This window comes from Camelina sativa, chromosome 9, assembly GCF_000633955.1.
Source record: "Camelina sativa cultivar DH55 chromosome 9, Cs, whole genome shotgun sequence".
In the NCBI taxonomy this organism is placed as follows: Eukaryota; Viridiplantae; Streptophyta; class Magnoliopsida; order Brassicales; family Brassicaceae; genus Camelina; species Camelina sativa.
Genome location: NC_025693.1, coordinates 22,324,534 through 22,347,986, shown reverse-complemented (window position 1 = coordinate 22,347,986; position 23,453 = coordinate 22,324,534). Strand labels below are relative to the sequence as shown.

The following is a 23,453-nucleotide window of genomic DNA, read 5'->3' as shown; positions in this document are numbered from 1 at the left end:
CTGAAACGCAGGAAGGACAGTTTGAATATAAATACATTATAGATGGTGAATGGACGCACAATGAGGCTGAACCGTTTATAGGACCTAACAAAGACGGCCATACCAACAATTACGCAAAAGTAAAATGTCTCTGTCTCTTAAAACATAGATTTGAACATATTTCAATGAATGAGTTACTAATGCTGTGATGTTGTTGTGTACTAATGAAACAGGTAGTGGATGATCCAACGAGTGTGGATGGTGCAACTCGGGAGAGACTATCGTGCGAAGACCCTGAGCTGTTTGAGGAAGAACGGTCAAAACTAATCCAGTTCTTGGAGACTTGTTCTGAGGCTTGAGAGTTAAAGAGCATCCGACTAGACTATGTGAAGAATGTTACAACTTACTAAGTAACACAATAAAATGCTTCGTGTAACATACAGTGATGTTTTTAGCAGCAGAAAAAACATGAAGTTAGATGTACTATGTTCAAGCATAATATATACATAGAGTTCACCACCGTGCGAAAAAGATTTGTGAGGGTCGAAATTGATTACAAAGTATTCTGGGTAGAAGAAACTAGAAAGTAGTCAAAGTGAAAAAAGAAAAGAAAATTTGAAATCAGTGAGGGTCTACATTGATTAAAAATAAAGTATTGGGGGTCAAATTGAAAATTAATTAAAGAAGTAAGGAAAAAGAAAATGACGATTTTGCCACAAAAGTTAAAATAATTACCCAAAACTCCCGCTTGCGCCTCCCAACAACACACTCACCCCACTGTGTTCTGGTCTGTGTGTACTGGGCGTAGGGTTTTAGTCAATTTGCAAAGATGACTCGTGAATTCTAATCTCTCTCTCTCTCTCTCGCGGTGGTAGGTAAACCCTCTTCTTCCTCTTCTTCATTTCTCATCTCTTCGACTTTATCGATGGAGTTTTTGCTTTTCAATGATTCAGTTGGGAATTGTCCTCTCTCTTAAATGTGCTAAGAATTCTGCTTCGTGTGGATTGAGTTTATCTGCTTTTTGTATAGTTTCTGTTACAAAATGATGAAGCAAATGGATCTGTCTCGAGGATTTTGTATATTTGTACTGTGTTTTATTTTTATTTTTTGGGGGTTCTTGTCTGATTCTTATATCACTGTAGCTCTGCTGGAACAGGATATATAAAAAAAGGATAAAAGAGAGAACATGCACTCTATGAAGACTAGTTACGTTGGGCAAGTATTTGCTCTAGCTAAGCCTCACGATTCTGGAGGCAAGAGGACTCGTAATCGGATTCCCAAAGAGGAGAGAAAAACACTGGTGGAGTCTTTTATTAAAAAGTATGCACCTAACTCTCTTCCTCTAGCTAAAATTTTGAATTTTTTTTGCCTTTTCAATTCGTAGCTTTTGTAATTGGGGTTTTGCTTTCAGGCATCAGAAACTAAACAGTGGGAGTTTTCCTTCACTTAGCCTCACTCACAAGGAGGTGGGTGGATCTTTCTACACTATCAGGGAGATTGTCAGAGAGATTATCCAAGAGAATAGAGTTCTTGGTTCTGGTGACTTGGTTCTTGAAGGCAATGGCTCTGGCCATTTGCAAGATCAAAGTCTGTCAAGTTCAATCCTAATGGATCCTGTGCCCCCTTTATCTTTGTCCCCAAATGGATACCATTCTGCATCAGATCAAAGTTATGATTTTTCTTCGGAGGCTGAAAAGGAGATGAAGTCACCTGAAAATGGTAGCCAGGCTGCTCCAGAAGACAATGGATCTGATATATTGGATAGCAGGGAAGTGAACGGAGATAAACTTTTGAAAGAAGACATTGGGCACGTACACCAGCCAATAGACTCCACTGACATATCCAAGACTCACCTTGCAGCATCTAGCAGTGAAGAAACTGATATCAAGCGTGATGCAGAGCTACAAGATAAAATGGAGACAGTGTGTGATAGTGTTGCCACCAAACCTCAGGATAAAGGACTCGATGTGGACAACGAAGACGAAGAAATTGAGGAACTACCTTTCATTGAATCAGACGGCACACAACTTAACAAGGATGAAAAAGTGAATGATGTTGAAGCAGCAATGGCCGAAACTGTAAACGTAACGACGAACACATTAGGCACAATTGATAAGGCAGCAGAAACAGTTGGTGAATCTGAAACATTTCCAGTAAGATCTGTGACTTCAACGATGGACTCACCGGATGCACAACTTAGTGACTTGGGCAAACTTTGTGAGGGTGAGAAAGGAACTAAGACAGAGGTGGAAGCTGATAGCAGCACAACTAATCATGTTGATCTTGGGGAGATTTCTTCATCCACTTCTCCTTTACTTGAAGAAAAGGAGACTGAGGTCATTGTTGAAAAAAGGCCAAATCTTATTTCTGTCCCTGTGGAAAAGAAAGTTGGAGAGAAAATTGTTAATCCTGCTTCAGTAGATGTTGAATATGCTGACACCAAAGGAACAGTGGTTGTGAATCCTGTGATTGGCAACATCCATGAGACTAAGGACTTTAGTAATGGATCATTGACAACTGAGCAGAAACTGACAACATCTGACACTGAGGTACGCTTCATCTAGTATATTTATGTTTGCACATTCTTTTTGCATACTAAAAACTATACAGCCTTCATGGATTTGGTGTCCAGGCAAAAAAATTGTTTGTGTTCAGCAGGTTGTCCTAATTTAGCTATGTTGGCTGCAGGATTTCTTAGTTAGCATCTACTAATTTCCTTATTTGAGTTTAGGATAAAGTATTTCATGATCGTGGCAGAAGAACATTAGTGATGGCATAACCTCTTGAATGTTTTTAGATGTTTTGGTAGTCAATTTTGATGCTCCAACTGTGAGCATTAAGGTCTGAATATATATGAGAAGCTGTTAGTTGTACTGTTCTTAAAAACTGAGTTTAACTAGTTGGTACATGAGATATTCACACAAGGATGATAACTTTGTAACCTTTTAATTTTGTAATAGTCGGGAAATCGTAAGCACGACGGAGCAAAAGTGGACACTATGAGTAGCTATTCCGGGAATGAAGTGGCAAGTGTAGAGAAGAAGGCAGCCATGGAAAAGGTTAAAGTTGATGCTTCAGATAGTTCCAGCTCTCAAAAAGAAAACAATGCAACATTGAACAGAATTAAACCGTGAGTAAACACACTCTGAAGTCTCAATAGTGTTTTGGGGTTGTTGGTTTATTGTGTTTGGCTCTCCAGAGGGTTTCACATGCCTTACCTTTTTTTTTTTTTTTTTTTTTTTTTGCAGTGAATCGTGGAAAGGGGAAAGACGAGAAACAAATCCGCTTTTGGCAGTTCTCAAATCTTTCTTGACAGCCTTTGTGAAATTTTGGTCCGAGTAATAATATTGCAGCGATCTGTTACATTGGCTTTTAGTAGTTTTCATTAGTGAGAGTTAAGGTTAAGATAAAATATGGTTTCAAATGTCATGTACAATTTTTGTGATGAGTGCTTTGGTAATATGTAATGGGTTGAATCTTCTATTCAAATATAGTCTAATGAGAGAGGAAACATCAAAATTCTGAGGATAATCCTTTTAGAACATTTCAACACACTAGATGATCTAAACATCATGGATTCCAATTCTTAGAACCAGCAAAGTCTCGAAGTATCTTATCTTGTTTATTGTATTAGATTTGCTTGGAGAATGTGAGCTTACATCTCATTCGTTCATTGTTAACTACATGAACCGAGCTTTGGTTTAGTTACACCACACCAACTGAATGATGCAGCAAAACCCGCCACTTCAACGGTAACATGCACCAAAGAAGCCATCTTTCTGTTACAATGACTCATATTTTAATTTGATTATTTAAAGAAAGAGCACAAGGTTTTGATGCCTAAGTGAAATGGAAAAAGAGGCAACAAAGATGGTGAACGGTGGAGTTAAGTCAAAGTCACGCAAGGGCCTTCCTGATTTCCTTGGATATGTGAATTTGAGATACGTCAAGCTTGGTTACATTTACCTTCTCTCTCTCTCCCGTTCCTTTTGTTACTTCATTCCTCCTTTTCTTCTTCTCTTTATCTTTGTTTCTAGATTTCTACCAATCTTGGCTTTTCCTTTATCCATCTTATTGCTCCTTCTCATCTATCATTTTCTTACTCCTTCCTCTGTTTTCCTTCTCGATTTCTCATGTTACCGCCCACCTGATCATCTCAAGGTCATGTCTCTTCTCTCTCCACCTTTCTTGTCTCTCTTTCTCCTTCTCATTGTTGTGTTTGTGGGTGAAAATTGTACAGATCACAAAAAGCGACTTCATCGAGCTGGCAATAAAGTCTGGTAACTTCAACGAGTCTGCCATCGAGCTTCAAAGAAAAGTGCTGCACCAATCAGGCATAGGAGAGGAGAGCTACATGCCAAGAGTGGTGTTCAAGCCTGGTCACAGGGTCAATCTTCGTGATGGTCGTGAAGAAGCAGCAATGGTGATCTTTGGAGCAATTGATGAACTTCTTGCAGCGACCAAAATCAACGTGAAGCACATCAAGATCCTGGTTCTAAACTGCGGAGTCCTCAACACCACGCCTTCTCTATCAGCCATGGTGATTAACCATTATAAACTGAGGCATAACACAGAGAGCTACAATCTTGGTGGTATGGGGTGCAGCGCCGGAATCATAGCCATTGACTTAGCCAAAGATCTCTTGAATGCTCATCAAGGCTCTTATGCTTTGGTGGTGAGCACTGAGATAGTGAGCTTCACTTGGTACTCAGGCAATGATGTCGCATTAATTCCACCAAATTGTTTCTTCCGAATGGGAGCAGCTGCAGTTATGCTCTCTAGTCGGCGTATCGATAGATGGCGATCCAAATACCAACTTATGCAGGTGATATAACAAACAAAGAAACAGTTTGGAATTCTCTTGCTCTGTTCTTTGGTTTGACTAATGATGACACTGTAATTGATGAAACATAACAGTTAGTAAGAACCCATAAAGGCATGGAGGACACAAGTTACAAGAGCATGGAGTTGAGAGAAGACCGAGATGGGAAACAAGGACTGTATATATCTAGAGATGTAATCGAAGTTGGTCGCCATGCACTCAAAGCGAACATTACAACACTTGGTCGTCTTGAGCCTTCTTTTGAGCATATTTGTCTACTGTCATCGGGTAAGAAAGTGCTTGATGAGATTCAAAAGGATCTCAAGTTGACGGACGAGAATATGGAGGCATCTAGGCAGACGCTGGAACGTTTCGGGAATACATCAAGCAGCAGTATATGGTACGAGCTGGCTTACTTGGAACACAAAGAGAAGATCAAAAGAGGTGATAGGGTTTGGCAGATCGGTTTCGGGTCAGGGTTTAAATGCAATAGTGTTGTATGGAAAGCCCTAAGAAACATTAACTCTCCAAGGCACAATAATCCATGGAATCTCTAAGGATTCGTCTATACCCCCAACTCTAAACGTTAACCACATAAACAGCTACAAGTGTATGATAACATTAATAAAATGAAACAGAGTCACTTGGTAAATATGCAAACTCCCCAATTTATATAAATGAAGATTGCATTTGAACATTTCTGTGATGCTCGGATCTTACATAAGGCATCTGATAAAGAGACGCAATCCGATCTTGCGTTGTTCATCTCATCAGCTAAAAACTAAGCATAGCTACATGGTATTGAGAGACAAGGATGAAACTTTACCGCCTTTTATATATTGTGTAAACAGTAAAGCAGTTGTAAGAATAACATACTGTAGTAGCAAAAGCTGCAAGCCTAGAGGAGAAAAGCAACCATGAAAAAATGGTATACTAGAAGCTTCGGATGCTTGCTACTACACATAGATGCTACTATCTGGAGCCACTACACCCTCAAGTTTCCATCCGCCAGGCCCGGAGAGTGCAAAAGCCTGCGATGGGCAAAAGAAAGAATCAGCTCCATGTCAAAGAAAAAGCAAGCTCATGAATATCTGAAAAAGGGATGGAATCTACAAACTTCATCCCAGGAGTCACCAAAAGCCTGAAGCAAAGCAGCATTGCATGTTTTCAACTTAACAGAAGCTCCAGAGAGCATAGAGGCTGCTTCTTCCCAACCTTTATTATGCCCCATACACCTGTGTATCAATTGGGATAAGAATTGATAAGACAGCACAAAGAAGATGAAGCAAAAAAAGAGTGATAGAGAGAAACTAACATGACAGTAGTAATGTCAGGTGTTGAATATTTGGAGATAATCTGATGAAGATGCTCAGCTGTTTGGCCATCCATAGCAGCAATGGAGTAAAAGCTCGGAATGAAATGTACATTTGCCTCCATAAACTCATCCACTTGCGCTTGCATTGACTTCAGTGTCTCTCGAGTGCGTGTGGCGTCGCTGTGAAATGAAACATTTTACCACAATTCTTAATCACGGAAACAAAATAAGCAATTTGAGGAACTTGGGGTATTGGAATTAAGAAACCTTGAGAGAATGAGTTGGGGAAGCCAACCAAGTGAGGAGAGGATTTGAGCAACTTTGGCAGCATCAACTTGTCCGGTTTTACTTAGAGGACGATCATGGTCTATCCTTGACAGACTCACAGACATAAAGGTTTGATTTTTTTTTTTTATCAAGTTTGAGGATAAAGAAGAGAATCAGAGAAAGAGAAGAGTACCTCTGAGGGAAAGATCATCCCAGGAACTGTGAGCATGACGGAGAAGGATAAGACGGCGAGAGATTGGTGTAGCAGCAAAGTCAGTGGTCGCACGAGGTGGAGCCGTTGAGCAGGAATTGGTGTTCCGATTTGGGAAGGAGATGGAGAAAGGAGGAAGACTCTGCAAACTAAGCATCTCCTGGCTCCGTTTCACCTGATTTTATTGAGTAAAGACTGGTGCTTTATTGCGTAATGATAAAACACAAAAGCAAATTATGAAGATAAGGTCGATTGGTAAAAGGTTGAAGAAGAAGGACCCAGAAAGAGAACAAAAGATTTGAACTTTGAGATTTCTGAGAATTTTTTAGTTGAGATTCTGATCAGTTTTGCCTACGAAATCTCCGATGAGATTCATTCAAGTGTGTCTCGAAGCTCTGGTCTACTCTGACCGTTGGTATAAGTTATCAACTAACTTAAGCCAAAGAAATCTATAACCCCAAACGGCAAACGTGAATTTTATAAGTAAGCGTCACTCTCACTTCCAAGTTCCAAGTATGGACTTGCACTTGATCATGTTTGTCTAACATCAATTTATATATTGTATAGACAGGATCGATCAGAACATGAATGTTCATTGCATTTCTCTTGAGTTTGTTTTAACCTACTTCATAGCGTCTCATTGAGTTTCATCAACATCTTTTCAACTTAGACTGAATACAAGATGATAATTCATTGGGTATCATTGAGTGTCAACATCTTTTTAAACTTAGAATGAATACAAGATGATACTATGCTCTAATGATTTGCAGTTGCATAACAAACTCCTCAAAAACGATTCTTTCCATGCTCTTATGATGTCAAAGGCTCGTCTTACACTTACTACGCCTTATTCACCCGAATCTTCTGTCCTTCCAGCAACTGCAGTTCATAAAACCTCAACGTGAGAAAAAGTTTGACTCTGCACACTCTATAATTGTATGTGAAGAATTACAGAGGCACTTACAGAGTTGTTAAGAGCCAAAATGGCAGCTTCAACATCTTCTTCTGAAGAAAACGTAACAAATCCAAACCCGGTGGATTTCGAAGTTCCAGGTACTCTTGAAACCTTGGCACTTACTACTTTCCCTTTCTCAGAAAACGAATTCTCAAGCATCTCTTTTGTAACAGTCTTTGCTAGATTTCCAACATACACTTTGTAAGGACTATCTACAAATGCGGAATCTTCTGACTGGAGCAGTGACAAATCAGGAGACGATGCTATAGGTTTCTCTGTGATGTTAACCTTTATCTCACGCCCTTCAACGGTCTGAGGTAATATATACAACATAAGCTCTGTCATATCTTACAACTTAACAATACGAAGCAATTAGGGAGTTAGAAAAAATCTCTTACATTGCCATTCAATTTCTCAACCACAGCATTGGCATCTTCAACTGATTTCATTGTAGCAAACCCAAATCTGCGGCTTCGTCCTGAATACTTATCATACATCACCTGATGAAAAAAAACAACCCCAAAACATATAACTCAAATCACAAATCTTGATGAGGACTAAGTAACTAAAGAAGAATGAGATGTAATTGAGAGTAAAAACCTGAACTTTTTCAACAGCACCGTGTTCTTCAACAAGTTTGGTGAGCTGGTCATTGTCTACGGTCCTGGGTATGTTCCCGATGTAGACACGCCTGGCGGCTTCTGAATTAGGGTCTAAAGCGGCGGGTTTTTCTTCTGTTTCCATTACTGCATAAGGAATGAACCTTGTTCTAGAGCTCCGGGAGATGGTTCCGGCGAGAGAAGAAAAGGGTTTTGAGGGGAATACATTGACCCGTGTTAGCGAAGGGTTGAAGGATTCGGACTGGAATGAGAACACTGTAGGTTTGATTGAAACAACATTCATTAGAAAAGTCGCCATTGTCGGAGGGAGTGAAAGTGTTGATAAGGAAGAAGAAGAAGGAGTTGTGGTTTCATCATCAAGTGTCTCTTACATTATCCATTAGCCGTCGTCTCTCTCTCCTAACCTCTGTGAACAATTGGGCCTTAGAAAAGCCTTAACTTTGGGCCTAGAACTCTTCTAGAAGGAAGTTGTGAGTTGTGACAGTACCAGACTGACCGACTCGCTTTGAACCTCGCTCGACTCGTCCCGGCTTTGACGCTTGGTCGGTTGTGGAAGACTTAAGTTTAAGTAGGGTTGATCGCTATTGGATTAATGGTGGGTGAGATTTTAAAGTAGCCACACCATCTAAAACAAAACAGCCAACTTCTAAAACAAAACAAGATACTTTTATTATGTAAACTATTAAGCATCCAAAGTGATGCTGAAAAGACAGTTACATTTATAACTGTAAGATTGTGAGCTTATTCTAGTACACAGGGCTAGTAGTAGTAACTAGAAAAATCAATGACGTTTTTGTGGAATAAAATTACATCCGTAGAAAAGTGTGGGGAAAAAGAGAGAAAAAAAAAAAACCAGACATACCTGGATGGGGGCCTTTACCCAAACCAAATCATTTTGAGAAACATAATGGGAAGAAAACAAAGCTTTAAGGTACAAAAGTGTTGTCATGTAATGAAATCAGCAAGTGGGTTTATCGACTTCCAGCGACAAAAAACCAAACTTCACTACTTAGAATCCTGCACTTTCCTTCAAGATCCTACACTTTCTTATTTTTTGGATTTTTGCTTCTTCCTATCCAAAGATGCTAAACCGGCACCTAATCCTGCAGGAGCCAGGTTCTCTGTTTTCCCATTTTCAGAGGTTTCTTTCTTCTCTTGTACCTTTGCCTCCCCGTTTTCTCCACCTTTCTCTGAAGAATCTGTGGTGGCGGTATTGATCATGTTTTGGAGTTGAGAGAGCGGTGGGATGGCTTGAACTGGAACACCACCATGTGGGCGAACCAGTAGCCCCTTCGCAGCTGCTTTCTTCCTAACTTCAGCTGCAGCACGAGCTGCTCTTTCATCAAATCCTCTGCCCCGAGGTTGAGTCTCCCCAAGGACAGCCGAGTTCAGTGCATTAGACCTCCCAGTAGCTGCTGCGTTTTGGAACGCATGTATCAGGTCTGGATGTGCCTATTGCAAACCAATCACGAATATGATTTCATTAGCATCTCAGGGAAGAGCCTAAATATATATATATGTTTCAACTCTATAGCATCGTTAATAAAGGAGTTTTTTTATTTTCAGTAAAATACGCCAATATCTAAAGCCGCAAGTATACCTTTAGGAGATCAATAGCCTTTTGTGTGTTGGCTGCATTGGCTGCCTGTCCTTTCTGCTTTTGTGCAGTCATCTGGCACAAAAACCAACCAGAAAGTTTGAGAAATACAAACAAAATGTATACATAAATAAAAGAGGTTGTCCTAGTCATTATCATTGCATCAAACCTGAAGCTCGCGCATCTTAAACGTCTTCATCCAGTTTAGAGAGTCTCGTGTCCTAGAATCATCGTCTCCCAATTGTTTGACAAGTATGTCATAGGTTTTCTTCTCATGCTGACAAGAAAGAAAAATTACATCAGAAGGTGAGACAGGTAGAGTGTCTAGAAGTCTTTAGAAAATTTCTTAGTACCTGGTGTGAGAGCTTGAATGCGCCCATACAGTTGAATGCAATGGCAAGAGCGTGATAGCATACTGCAGTCTGAATGTGTTCAGCACCAAGAAGTCTCTCATTTTTCTTCAAAGCCTCTTGAAGATAACGTAGAGCAGTATCCATTTTGCCCATGTCTTGATACATCATGGCAACATTTATAAATGTAGCTGCAACATCTGGATGATCAGGGCCAGATGAAAGGCCAAGTAGAAGCAAGGCCCGACCCATGTTCTGTAGAGCAAGTTCTGTCTGATTCAGTCCATGGTAGAAAAGAGCCATATTGCCATAGCTGCAGTATTAAACATTTAAGTCAACGGCTGAAAGTACAATAATTTCAAACTCAGGTCGAGATACGATATAAACACAAATGAAAGATAGTTGATTGATACCTGTGAGCAGTGTCAGGATGGTCCAACCCAAGGCATCGCTCATTTATAATGAGCTCCTTGTGTTGCTGCATTATGGCCCCAGCCATATCTCCTGCATGGTACAAAACCATGGCAAGGTACCTGAAAAGCGAAAGAAGACAAAAATCTTAAGGCAACTAAAACGGAAATCCATAGATATTTTTCCAGCATAAAACAAAAATCAGCGAGAAACATACCTGCAACAGTTTGCAACTTCCCTGTGCATAGGACCAGTCACCTGAATCAGAATAATATCATGAGCACCTTTGGTGATATATTATTTTGACAGTATAAGATGCATATACAGACTACTTTGTACTTACCTGTTGAAGTATCGAAAATGCCTCTGAAAAGTATGTGTAGGATTCACTAAGCATGCCCTACAAAAGTTTAATCATTTTGGTAAATACAAGACAATGAATTTTGGCCACAATATGAGAAGAACACTTCATGATGCAACTGACGCAAAGAAAAACAAGCAGTTAAATGGCAACCCAAATCAATATAAGATTCTCTCGATCTTGTCCAATACAAACATATTGTCAAGAATTAGCAAACAGAGATATCACTGCTATCAGGATGTAACAGCCTAGACGAGCACAACAATGTAAACACAGACGGATTAGCTAATGTGAAATAACGAAGGTACCTCAGCCAGTTGAACCTTCCCCATCTCAACGAGATCTTTAGCCTCGGAGCATACAGGGACAGAGTGCTTGATTACAGGCCGAATATCCAATATATCTGATGTCTCAAAAGGAGATGTTGCACTAAAGTCGTATTTGTGAGCAGCAATACTGATACCAACCTAAAAACAGAAATGGAGGGATTAATAACAATAACGAACTGGCTAATCAGGGGTTCCCTCGTAAACAAATTATGAAGCAACGAGAAAAGTGTATCTAGTTAATATACCTTTTGGCAGAGGTTACGAAGAACTGATACTTTTTTTGCTGTAGTTCTTGACAGTTCGGGCAGCTCAAACTGAAAATAGACTCGCATTAATTACAGATGGTTAGGTAACCCAGAAGGTAAAGACATTTACATAGACAATGAATTAAATAATCGTAAATTTGATAATTGACTCTTTGGCTTACCTCATATTTGGCTTTGGCAAATTCCTGAATGTCAGACCACAGAATGTTGGAATCAACCATCATATACGATGCAAAACTTTTCTTTGCAGAAGCTTTTCCTTTCCCTCTTCCTTGAGCCTTCTTGGTGACGGATTGATCCTGTCCAAATTCAAGGGTCAGGCAATAAAAACATGATTTGGTTCATGAGAAACTTTTATCGATGGCTGTAAAGATTAGTATCCTAATTCAAGATGAACAAACATGGAACTATAATAAACGAATTCTGATAGCACACAAGAACCTTCTTTTGATTTTTGGCATGCGAGCTATTGGCGCTAGCTTTTCCACCAGCAGCTTGATAGTTTCCGAAGAAACAATTTAAGAAATGAGCTACTGCTGATCCAATATCGTGGTCCTCTATATCTCTTAAAATGTCCTGCACAATGATGTAAAAACTACTATAAGCTTGTCCCCAAATACCGCAAATCTTGTTCACCATCTTATCTATAGTATGATTTTTACAACATTCAGAATTACCTTCAAAATATGTTTTGCTGATCTCACGGTAATCTCATTAAGACATAGATCCCACAAATGAGACAAATGCTTCACCCCATTAGCAACCTGGTTGTGCACAGCTTCAGTTAATAAAGCCAAACATGGAGATAGCTACCAAAATCATAATGGCAGTGACGAACTTACTCTTCCAATGTACCGAACATTAACACCATGAGCATGGAGTGCTTCAGTCAAAGTTTGACCATCCATTGGCGAAACTTCAAGAGTGCAAAGATCTTCTATAAATTTTGGAAGGACCACATCCACAAGGTATGAACTAACTTTCTTCACATTTTCTTCATCAGCAGCAATCTCCTATTTAACCCAAAAAAGAGTCCAATCATGTAAATAAATTGTAAATATCAGAAAAAAATAACTTATAAGCAACATAGCCTACCTCTTGATTGCCACCTAATGTGAAGTCAGTGAAGACATTGGGGTTAAATGCAATTTCATCACATGATTTGGAACTTTCAGAAGACTGGGCTGCAGAATCTTCGGTGGTAGTATTTTCCTTTTCAGAAATAGTTTTCTGTAATGAACTCGCAGATATCAGCAATGGCCCTGTCCTCAGACATTTCCATCCAACAGTAGAAAGCAAGGATGGGAAAGAATCTCAAAGCAAAAACAAAAGAGAACTGAACAACCCATTCCAATTGTATAATTCAGCCTAATATAAGTAAAATTGTTATATTTATCATTGTTACAGGGCTCAACCCTATTCCGTAATTAGTCTATCTGCCTTTTCACTTGACAAAAAAGTTGAAGTGAGACACAGCATCCCCATAAACTAGTAGTAGTCAGTGCACACAATAACCGGAGTATATCAAGCAGATGGAAAATGCAAAATATCAGCATACAAAAGACCCACTCAAACTAGAGACATCAATTAGTACGAAATAAGCTTAATGCACATATCTATCAGGATCAATAAGTGAAAAATATACCTGATCAGAAGTTGAAGCCCCATTTTCCCCTCCATCATTCGATGCATCACCAACTTTAGAAGTATCAGCAGTAACATTAGAAGAATCGGAAACGATATCAGTCCCTTCGTCAGTCTTGGTTTTACATTTTGATTTTTCCAATGATTCCGCCTTCATGACGAAAATACATGTTAAAAGAAAGTCAAGGGTGTACTCTCTCTAAGGAATAAAGAATATGTACCTGGCAAAATGATGTGATCAGTTCTGGTCTTAGAACACAAAAGCGTGACTCTGGACCCGTATAATTGGCATCACGAGGCGTCACTCTCATCAAGTCCAAGAGATAATGCCTGTTATCACTCCCAACAATCCCCTTGCACTCTACTGGTGCAGCCAACTTGAAGACATTTTCGGATGCATCAATGACGGAATGTTCCTTAATGTGAAGAAGTTTTGCAGCCTCTAGCACCTGAAGAAGGAATTAATCAGGATTAAAGAGTTCAGCTAGGAATAAAGCAGTGTTATAATAATACAAAGATATTTATCAATAATATGTAGTTCTAGAGTTTTCAAATTCAGCCTACATTATCCAACAACAAGACAGACTATATCCATTTACCTTAGCATGAAAATCTTCATTCCAGCATATTTTCTTGCCATTGTCGACTGAACCATACAAAAGCGCATCTGATTTATCCCCTTGAAGAATTCCCGGTAGCACACTCTAAAACATTTTTTTAAACATTAAAATGAACACAAGCAAGACACATACAATCTCAAGAATAAGGACTTGGCAGTTCAAGTATTAGAACAAACCTGAGCAACAACCCTATGACCTCTGTAATCAATAATGGCCATTGCCAGATTATATAGCCCTGGGACATCTGCTTCTTGATATAACTTTGTGCCTTTCAAGTCATTGTTTGCAGAAGCGTATGTTGCCTGCTCATTTTCAACAAGTGGCGCCTCATTGCAGCTGTTAGGCTCTTCATTATCGCAGGTTCCTTCCGCGCATGAAACCTTTTCAGATGAGGACACCTTCTCAGTCACTTGATTAGATGCACGTTTCTTGGATAGCTGTTCAACATCGGCATCAACAGCAAAACTGAAAAATATATTGTTGTGCACATACCTACAACAGTATAACAATAACAAGTTTTTCAGAAATACAAAAACTCATGCATAAACACAAATCTGTAAAAGTAAAAATATTAGATGCTCTGTCATTTCTCCACTTTTATAAAAACAAAGGGAATTACTCAACTGCCAAAATTTTCACGCAAGACAAAAGCTAGAATTAATAAAACATGTGTTGCCTATGAAGAATCAAATATAAAGGCCAGACAATTCACACTGACATGTGTAGACATTCTGGATCAGTTGGGTTTATAGGTGGTATGCATCGGCTGATTACACCAATAGCTCCGTTAAGCGCTGCATCAACAAAGTCAGAAGACACTTTGTAAAGTGCCCTGTCACGTAAGATCCTGCAAAAAAAGGAAATGTTTAATAAAGGAATAGAATCCCACAAGAATAACTTTATGCTACCAAAAATCAATGTAGTCAAATATCACATGTACCTCTCCTGAGGAGAAGTGTGAGGGAACTCTCTGCATGATTGCAATTCTTCATTCCAATCTCTTTGCATACCAATCAGCTCACTACCATAGGAAATGGTCAATGCTTCTTCGGCTCTCGCTGCATCGCGCTTGTGATCTGAGTCCAGATACAAGAGTCCTTGCTCAGATATAACAGAAATAATTCTTATACAAGTGTATCTTTTGTAGAAATGGGGAGCCAAGGCCAAATAGTTTCGAATTTCCTAGTTTATTAATCACATATAACAAAAATTATCTTCTCATACATAAATAGTTATAGCAGAAGTACATGTTCAACATATAAACCAGAAAATTAGTACGCTGCCGATAAACAAGCAACAAAATTGACAACATCTTACCTCTAAATTAATTTATAAAAATTTGTCAAACGAAAAAACACCAGAATGATATTATCTGAGATAGTGCAAGATACGTCTTGGGCCTTAAGAGTCACAAAGGGAACACACTAGAGAGGAACTTCTAAAATATATCCCATGCAATCAAGATCAAGGCAATCTTTTACCTCACTACTATGGCTTCCATGTGAATATTTTAGAAACATTATAATCACTGTTTAAAAACTGGATCACACATAGTAACAGCCTCTGAAAGAACAAATGATCTAGCCACAAAAGGAAAAAGCAAGATACTAAATCAAACTCACCGGGAACAGGATACGTTCTTAGCCATGAGTGTGGTGGCAAAAGCGATTGGACATTTTCAAATGGATGTGCAGAGGCTTTCTTTTCCATGACTTCACGGAAAGCTTCAAAATTAAAAGAAAAATAGAAGCTAATCAACAGATTGAAAGCCTATCACATCACAAAGAGTTTAATAGACTCAAGAAGAATGGTGTATATATTGTTTCCCACCTTTTTTAAACTTAGAGCTAAGTTTTTGCAATAGTCCAATCAGTGTAGCTGCTTCTAATCCAGATTTACTTGGCCTTGGATCGAGAATATTCCCTGAGCTAGAATTAACATAAAATGTTTTTGTTGTGCCCGTAATGCAGTACTTGTTACCTTCCAATGACACGACATCCAAATATATTAGATCTCCTACAAGCCTGCATCAAATAAATTCATAAGAAACAGCATAAATGGTAAATTTATGGCTTTATGAATTCTAAAAATAGGTTGTTCTATACCTTCTGTGGCTGGGAGGAGGATTGAATGATGAGAATACAATGTTTTCCACGCTTTTGATCTCTTCTGATGCAGAATTGATCAACCTCCTGAGAGAGCCAGGCACATCTTCCATAAAACCCAAACATTCAAGTTCTGGAACGTCAGACTTTGGTTTATCTGTTTCAAAATAGTGGCCATAAAGAAATCGTTCGAGAGTACACGAAAAGATTAGTAAAACAAAACACCATTACGGAAAAAGATTCAGATTCAAAACCTCCAGGGTTCTGAACTTTGTTCAGTGCTGCGTCATACTGCAAGGCAAGTGTTGTTGATAGGGAAGAGTGAAGTGTTGAAAGAGACAAAAGATCTCTGGCACGGTGAACATGAGCCCTGATAGATCTATCGTCATACAATGCTGTCCATAGAAACAAAGCCAGTCAACTTTCACTTTTGAAGTCTCAAAAACAAAAAAACAAAAAATAAGAAGAAAAAGACAAACTTAGCATACCTGCAACCATCTCTAAAGAGCAACCACCAGTGGTAATGTCAGCTACTTCGGAAATCTCATTGTAATCTTCCAAATGGTGAGTCTCTCCATCTTTATTGCGGAGCAACAACTCATAACAAGTGAAGTAGCACGTTTCTGGAGCATCAAGAAGGAATTGCCTTATATCCATCACCGAGTCTCCAGGGTTCAACTGAAAATAGATCCATTAGAGAGATTCAATAATTCACACCAATACAGAGAGAAAACAGTTGGAAAGGGTAATGCTTTATAAGTATTAAAGCCCTGGAGAAACTGAAACACTAATTGACTGGCAAATAGTATATAAGGGAGAAAGAAGACTCGAACTCACTTGAAGTTCCATTTTACCCCCACTTTGTGTTTTGACAGACACAGGATAAAGACGGAGTTCACCTGTGAAAGCCATAGCATATTAGACAAGACAATCAATACACATCAAACTGGAGAGATATAATATAGATTAGGTACATCGCATTAGAACTAACCTTGCTTGGGTTGGGCATCGTTATTAGCTACTTGTGATTCGCTTTCGTCAGCCTTAGGAAGCGGAGGAGGAACTTCATTGGCTTCAGGCACGACAGAGTCAACAGCAGCAGCATTGACGGTGTCATTATCGGGAGCAGGAACTGTATCTGTAGCAGGAGCAGGAACAGTAACAGGAACAGGAGCAGTAGCAGGGGCAGAGACAGGGGCAGTGACAGGAGCATCGGATTTAACATCAGTTGAAGTGGTGGCAGCAGAGCTCTGAGCAGCCGCTCTCTTGGCCTTCGATTTGTTCGACTTCCCAGCCATTTCACCTAATGGAGTAAAGATTCAGAAACGAATTAAAAAGTGATTGAATTGGAGAAATAACAATCATTTGAAGGAAACAGAGTAAAAGAAGCCAATACAATCCAAAAGGGGGAAAAAGTCACAGATACGTAATGAGATGGAGAAAGACCAATTCGCAAAATACTTAAAGTAGAGGGTACTGTAGAAGATCTAAAAGGGGAATTTTACCTGGAGGGGGTCAAGAGAAATGGAGCGACGACGGAGAGAGAGCGGCGGAGTAGGAAACAGATGAGGTTTAAGGAGGGTTGAAGTGAAAGAGGCGGCTGATGTTCTGACTCTTCTCTTCTGGTAGTGGTAGTTTAGTAAGAGAGAGAAACAAACAAAACCAATCCTTGTTTCTAATGGGCTTTTGTTTGGGCCTTTTCAATAGCTGGAAATAAAGATACCCGTAATTAATTTGCAAATCATTGAATTTATTTATTTGTTGTAAAGAAAAAAAAAATTATTTAAACAAGTTTATAATACATTATACACCACATCAGATCACAATTAATCAATGCCGGCTAATCAAATCCATCGTTATTTAGTAATTTACTCTGTTTTAGAATTCGGAAGGCGCTAGTTGGGCGGTTGGTGTGGACCTAGTGCCTAGCGAAAAAATCAGAGATTAAATGAAGATTAATCAGAGAGTAGTTTTAGGATTATTTTATTAATTAATAATAAAATAAAAATATATGTATAATTCTATTTATGTTAAAATAAAAAAACATTAACTAAAATATAAAAAATAGTATTGTTTTTAAAATTATGTAAACACATAAAAACATAATTTAAAAATAAAATTTTATGATTTTTATTAAAAGTTTTTACATTAGTTATTATAACATCACAAACTCTTAATTTAAATATTTAAATAACAAAAAAAAAAGATATTTGATTTATATTTGGCTCAAAATCTAATTAGTATACAAAAATTAAGCGGAATTAATCGGATTATGTAGGTTATAATCAAATTAGACAAGCATAATTATTATGCGGAGATTAATCATTAATCGAGATAGAGAGGATAAGCCTAGCAATTTTACGGGATGTAATCGGTGCTAGGCGTGAAATTTTAAAACACGGGTAATTTAGTATCGATCTGAAGCAAAGATTCCTTTTGGATTGTGGCGAACTAACTCACACAAAATCTGCCGTTCATAATTTACAATATAAGTCAACTAATAATAAGAGTCCTAATCATTCTACTTTACAACTATGGTTTTGTGGTGTGTGCCATTTCAATAAAGATAGTCCTATTTAGTTCCACTTTACAACTACGGGGTTTTGTGGTGTCATTACCGCTTTTTATTAAGCATTTAGAAGTTTTCTTTTATCTATATTGATAGTTTGATACGAAAGAAGTATATTTTTTGTTTATAAAAAGGTAAATATTTGGTTTAATAACATATAATGGAGTATATGTGCAACAATTCTATAATCAGTACTATAATAACATATTATAGTAGCCACAATATTAATAAAATCATTATGACAGGAACACATCATATTAGTCAGAGTGTGCTTATGAAACATCAGTCACATAAACATATCATATTTGTCTTGGCCTTTTTTGTTTTTGCTTTTTTTTTGGTAAAACATATATTGATATAGAAATAGATTACCGGATACATAATCATTTCAAAACAACTATATATACGCAAGCCTAGAAAATAATTACTTTGATAAAAAAAGTGGAGAATAAACCATATATTATTTTTAGATTTATAGATTTATAGTTGATTGGTTATGTTTTCCTTTCACATACTTTTTTATTGGCTATCAGCCGATAGGTACAACTCCAAAATGTTTTTAACATAAATTTTAGTTAGTAAAAGCAAAATTATTGATTGAAATGAGTTTGAGAACTGTTTTCTAAAGAGTTTTAGAGCATGTGATATTCGTCGGTATAGAGTGGCGGAGTAGGAAAGAGATAGGCTGATGATGTTCTCTGACTCTATTTTTTCTATTGTGTTAGAGCTGAGGAAGTAGTTTAGTAAAAGAGAAAGAAACAAAACCAATCCTTCTTTTGGGTTTCTAATGGACTTTGTCTTGGCCTTTTTTTTTTTTTTGGTAAAATAGATATTGATATCAGAAATATATTACCGGATACATAATAATTTCAAAACAACTTAATGTATGCAAGCCTAGAAAATTATAACTTCAATGAAAACGTGGAGAATAATTAACCATATATTACCTTTAGATTTATAGGCATAGTTGATTTGTTATGTTTTCCTTTCGCATACTTTTTTATTGGCTATTAAGCCTATATATACAACTCCAAAATGATTTTAGCATATAACTTTAGTTAGTAAAAAACAAAATTATTGCTTGAAATGAATTTGAAAACTGTATTCTGAAGATTTTTAGAGCATGTCAACCACAATTTGAAAATTATTAGTATAAATCTAAATATATCTGTGAAATAATATAAGAAATAAAGTCGAAGACCGACATTAAAAAAACTGATGTCGGAAGGTAACGGTAGAGAAAATTGAAATTTTTTGAAAAGTCATTTTTTGAAAGAGAACAATGTTTGACCTTTTTAAAATTTGGAGAGATGCTTAAGCTGGAAAAAGTGTTTAAGTTGAAAAGATGAATAATTTATTGCAAAGAATGTCAAAAATAAAAAAGCATCTGAATTTAAGCAGATCACAATTAAACTTAACCATAAAATGTGAATTGTAAATATAAAATTAGACAAATATATCTTAACATATAATGTGCAAATATCTTTAAATGACTAAAAGTAGGAAAAAAAATAAACTTATCATATATCGGATGGTACAAAATTCATTTTTAAGAGTTTCAATTATTATAGTAGAATAAAACAATAGTTTTTTCTTTGAAACAATAAATACCAAATTTAAAAGATTAACAATAAATACCAAATTTTAAAGATTTTTTCTCTGAATAAAAAGTAATTTATTTCTAAAGAAAAATATACTTTTAAACTTTTAAAATTTGTGAATATTGTTGTTAGTGTTAACGTTACAGTATCATGATGCCGATTAAAAACAAGAAGGATTTGTAAATATTATCTAAAGTTATAATATACTGTATACAACTAAAATAATAACAATTATTTATCATTTCTAAATTGAAAAATGGTGATTTTTTGAAAAAAGAATGTTAATGTTAAAGTATCGTGAATTGATACTAAATTTTTGTGACATAAATTGATAGAAAATTTTAAAGAATCAAGAGAACATATGAATCAGTCGGCTTTGTACCAGGAAAAAGAAATTGGCATGCTTTTGGGTCTATTAATATGAATAAACCTGTTTGAAATGAGTTATGCATTGATATATTCTAGACTCAAATTAAACACAATTTTCTTCAAAAACTACGATTTCAAATGTTTATAGCAAAAACTGAACATAATTGACACACATGATATGTGTTCCCTATTTAGAAAGTAACTAAAATTTATATAACCATGATATGTAATCTCTGATNGTGAATTGATACTAAATTATTGTGACATAAATTGATAGAAAATTTTAAAGAATCAAGAGAACATATGAATCAGTCGGCTTTGTACCAGGAAAAAGAAATTGGCATGCTTTTGGGTCTATTAATATGAATAAACCTGTTTGAAATGAGTTATGCATTGATATATTCTAGACTCAAATTAAACACAATTTTCTTCAAAAACTACGATTTCAAATGTTTATAGCAAAAACTGAACATAATTGACACACATGATATGTGTTCCCTATTTAGAAAGTAACTAAAATTTATATAACCATGATATGTAATCTCTGATTTAGTTTCCTTATTAAAGTTATTTTCTCAATTACAGTTTCAGATCTTATGTTATGAATAAAAATGTTAATATCCGGATTATGTCATTTATAAATTATATAATAAGGACATTGAATCTATAAAGGAAGACTTTAAGCATTTTTCATTACTGTAATTCAAAAACTGCGGTTTTATCCTTGAATAATAACAACTAGAGAGGTACCCGCGCTTTAAGCGCGGTAATAAGATTTTAACAACAATAGTTTTGTTACTTCATGATATTTGATTTAATATGTAATAATTGACATATTTAAACATAGTATTTTATCTTTTGAAAAAGTTTAAAATGTTTTATTGGATTGTTAAGTACTTTTTGTGTTTGCATATATACATAAAGGTTTATCTTACTAAAGATAAATAATACTCTCAATGTGAAATATTAATTGAGTCTTTTAAATAAACAACTAAGTTGTAGTAAACAGATATTGAAATTCAATAAGTAAATTCTAAATTTTTAAAAGCGTAAGCAGTTTCCAATAGTTCAATATTATAATGTATTATCTCAATTACAAAATAAAGATGAGAGTAATGCAAAGTTGGATTTCAAGTAGCGGTTAATACAAAGATACTAAATTTTATAGACATTCAAAATGAGGAAAAAATAAACGGCCAACACCCCATTCTTTACATGTGAGTGCCTGAGCTTTCACCTTGTTGCTTCATCACATGGTTTATATAATAACGTCCAACAAATTCAGACCTGTAAATTATAAAGTGTTGTAAGAAATTTTACTTTAACATCATACAAAACTTGTTTTAATATACATAATTACATCTTACATACCCTGGTGATGCTCCAGTCCTTCAAACTCTGGTTTTATGAAGATCTTCGAAGAGGCCAAGGTGTTTTCAAGACACGGTGCACCTACAGACATTTATAATTTTAAGTGAATATATTGGTTACCTTATGATGATTATATCAGAACTAATTTATGTTACATACCTTCATATTCTCCCACCCTCATAAACCGCATTACACATAACACAGGTTCGGATTTGTATATGAGATGGCACCCGCTTGATTGCCATATGGTCATGAATTGAGAAGCGTAGTTGTCTTTGAGACGACACTTCACAGTCTCACACGTACATGTTTATCAAATAAATAAAAATCTTAACAGAGACAACTCTAAAACGTAACTGTCTTAAAGGTAGAGTAAATATCTTTTTACTTGCCATTCAACAACATGAGAACAACTTTATTAATATCAATGACACTCGCAGGCTTTCTTCTATCTTCAACATCCATTATACACGCACAAACATCTAGTTTGGGAGAAAGACAGAATTTAGGTTTCCAAAATGTAGCTAATCTATTTTTGGTAAAGTTTAAGTTGTACTTTTCTATGAGAATGACCAATACACAAAAGTTTCATAAATCCTAAAAAGAATCTAGTTTTTAGAATACAAAGATACCAATTAACTATATTGACGGATTGTACCAAAATAATATAAAATCAATTAAAGAAATACTTACCGAAAGAGATGGGATGATCTATTCTTCCACGATATATGTCATCCAAATCCTCGAACCGAAAGTAATTCTTAGGACTCAATGATTCGAGCAGCGTCATATTGGTATCATCCGTAAATTTAATCTGATAAGGATGATGAGTATTCCTCTCCTCCATGGTTGGATTGATCACTTTGAAATTTCTAATATTGTACCACTCACCATCGTCGATATATTTCGGGAGTTTAGCGAGTGTATCGGGTAAATAAAGAGCTTCAATTTTGTCACCTTCACAGTTTAACAACAATTTTGTAAGAAGTCTTATATACAATAACTGTTAGAACTTGAAATTTAAGTAAAAATCATTCAACTAACAACCCTAACTTTTACATCCACAAGAAGCAGAACTCGTTTTGTAAAGAACTCTCTGACTCTCCAAGAATGTAAGACCTTGGCATTGATACACCAATTAGTTCTTCCGGGTAGCAGATCAGCAATATAATCGAACCTCATGATTTTCTCAAATTAGGTTTTTACTTGAATCTTCTCTTTTATCGAAAACAAAAAGGGGATTTTTGATTTGTAAGAATACAAAGAGTCACGACTAAACGTTGCGTCTTAATCTTTTTAGTTTCTCACATTTAGTCTGATTATTAAAAATTCTAATATTATATAAATAAATACAGTTTTAATATAAGGTTTTTCACACTTGCATGTACAAAATACAATTTATGTTAACATATTGAAGATGTTTTCACGTTTTCATTTTTAAAAACTTAACACTTAGATATTGATATGAAAAAAGTAATATTATTAAGGGGAAAAAACTGAAAATCTGATGACAATTGTATGAGCTTTGCAAACTCGATCACACTTCATAATATCTCGCAAACTCCTATCCAACGTTTCAAAACAAAATATGTTCATCATTGGAGACTCATCCCATATAATGAGCTTTGCTTCTCTAATCAACTCGGCAATATAGGATTGACCATCTATCGAACACGTTGTATATTCGTCCA

The 23,453-nt window shown here is 36.4% G+C and overlaps 6 protein-coding genes across 9 annotated transcripts in view; 3 read left to right on the top strand and 3 right to left on the bottom strand.

The window, feature by feature from the left end:
- Positions 1-500, top strand: part of LOC104711770 (phosphoglucan phosphatase DSP4, chloroplastic-like) — a 9,640-nt gene extending 9,140 nt beyond the window's left edge. Inside the window, exon 14 of the mRNA XM_010428524.2 lies at positions 374-500. The gene's annotated coding sequence lies outside the window, so the exon portion shown is untranslated. The remainder of the gene's footprint in view (positions 1-373) is intronic.
- On the top strand, positions 739-3,510 carry LOC104711769. Of its 4 annotated transcripts, none has more exons than XM_010428523.2 (5): positions 739-850; positions 1,136-1,299; positions 1,391-2,528; positions 2,940-3,109; positions 3,228-3,510. In XM_010428523.2, exons 2-5 carry the CDS (start codon positions 1,166-1,168, stop codon positions 3,319-3,321), a joined length of 1,536 nt encoding a protein of 511 aa, XP_010426825.1. In that variant the 5' UTR covers positions 739-850; positions 1,136-1,165; the 3' UTR covers positions 3,322-3,510. The 4 variants fall into 4 exon arrangements, with proteins under 4 accessions (XP_010426825.1, XP_010426824.1, XP_010426823.1 ...); XM_010428522.2 differs by having other exon boundaries at positions 1,122-1,299; XM_010428521.2 differs by having other exon boundaries at positions 739-854.
- Positions 3,625-5,369, top strand: LOC104711767 (3-ketoacyl-CoA synthase 15). Its single transcript, XM_010428517.2, has 3 exons — positions 3,625-4,140; positions 4,220-4,804; positions 4,897-5,369. The coding sequence occupies exons 1-3, from the start codon at positions 3,829-3,831 to the stop codon at positions 5,356-5,358; spliced, it is 1,359 nt and encodes a 452-aa protein (XP_010426819.1). The 5' UTR covers positions 3,625-3,828; the 3' UTR covers positions 5,359-5,369.
- Positions 5,450-7,065, bottom strand: LOC104711768. Its single transcript, XM_010428518.2, has 5 exons — positions 6,577-7,065; positions 6,384-6,483; positions 6,117-6,296; positions 5,919-6,036; positions 5,450-5,832 (listed from the first exon to the last, which is right to left on the bottom strand). The coding sequence occupies exons 1-5, from the start codon at positions 6,749-6,751 to the stop codon at positions 5,758-5,760; spliced, it is 648 nt and encodes a 215-aa protein (XP_010426820.1). The 5' UTR covers positions 6,752-7,065; the 3' UTR covers positions 5,450-5,757.
- On the bottom strand, positions 7,235-8,557 carry LOC104711766 (30S ribosomal protein 2, chloroplastic). The gene is made up of 4 exons (XM_010428516.1): positions 8,150-8,557; positions 7,948-8,049; positions 7,559-7,861; positions 7,235-7,473 (listed from the first exon to the last, which is right to left on the bottom strand). The coding sequence occupies exons 1-4, from the start codon at positions 8,465-8,467 to the stop codon at positions 7,435-7,437; spliced, it is 762 nt and encodes a 253-aa protein (XP_010426818.1). The 5' UTR covers positions 8,468-8,557; the 3' UTR covers positions 7,235-7,434.
- LOC104711764 (clustered mitochondria protein-like) lies at positions 8,852-17,477 on the bottom strand. The gene is made up of 28 exons (XM_010428515.2): positions 17,358-17,477; positions 16,844-17,155; positions 16,690-16,751; positions 16,341-16,530; positions 16,107-16,247; positions 15,853-16,009; positions 15,578-15,771; positions 15,370-15,471; positions 14,688-14,823; positions 14,466-14,594; positions 13,924-14,239; positions 13,727-13,831; positions 13,349-13,576; positions 13,129-13,278; positions 12,579-12,713; positions 12,326-12,496; positions 12,161-12,247; positions 11,925-12,059; positions 11,645-11,782; positions 11,463-11,531; positions 11,197-11,355; positions 10,871-10,927; positions 10,745-10,785; positions 10,530-10,649; positions 10,120-10,429; positions 9,936-10,043; positions 9,770-9,841; positions 8,852-9,621 (listed from the first exon to the last, which is right to left on the bottom strand). The coding sequence occupies exons 2-28, from the start codon at positions 17,148-17,150 to the stop codon at positions 9,217-9,219; spliced, it is 4,224 nt and encodes a 1,407-aa protein (XP_010426817.1). The 5' UTR covers positions 17,151-17,155; positions 17,358-17,477; the 3' UTR covers positions 8,852-9,216.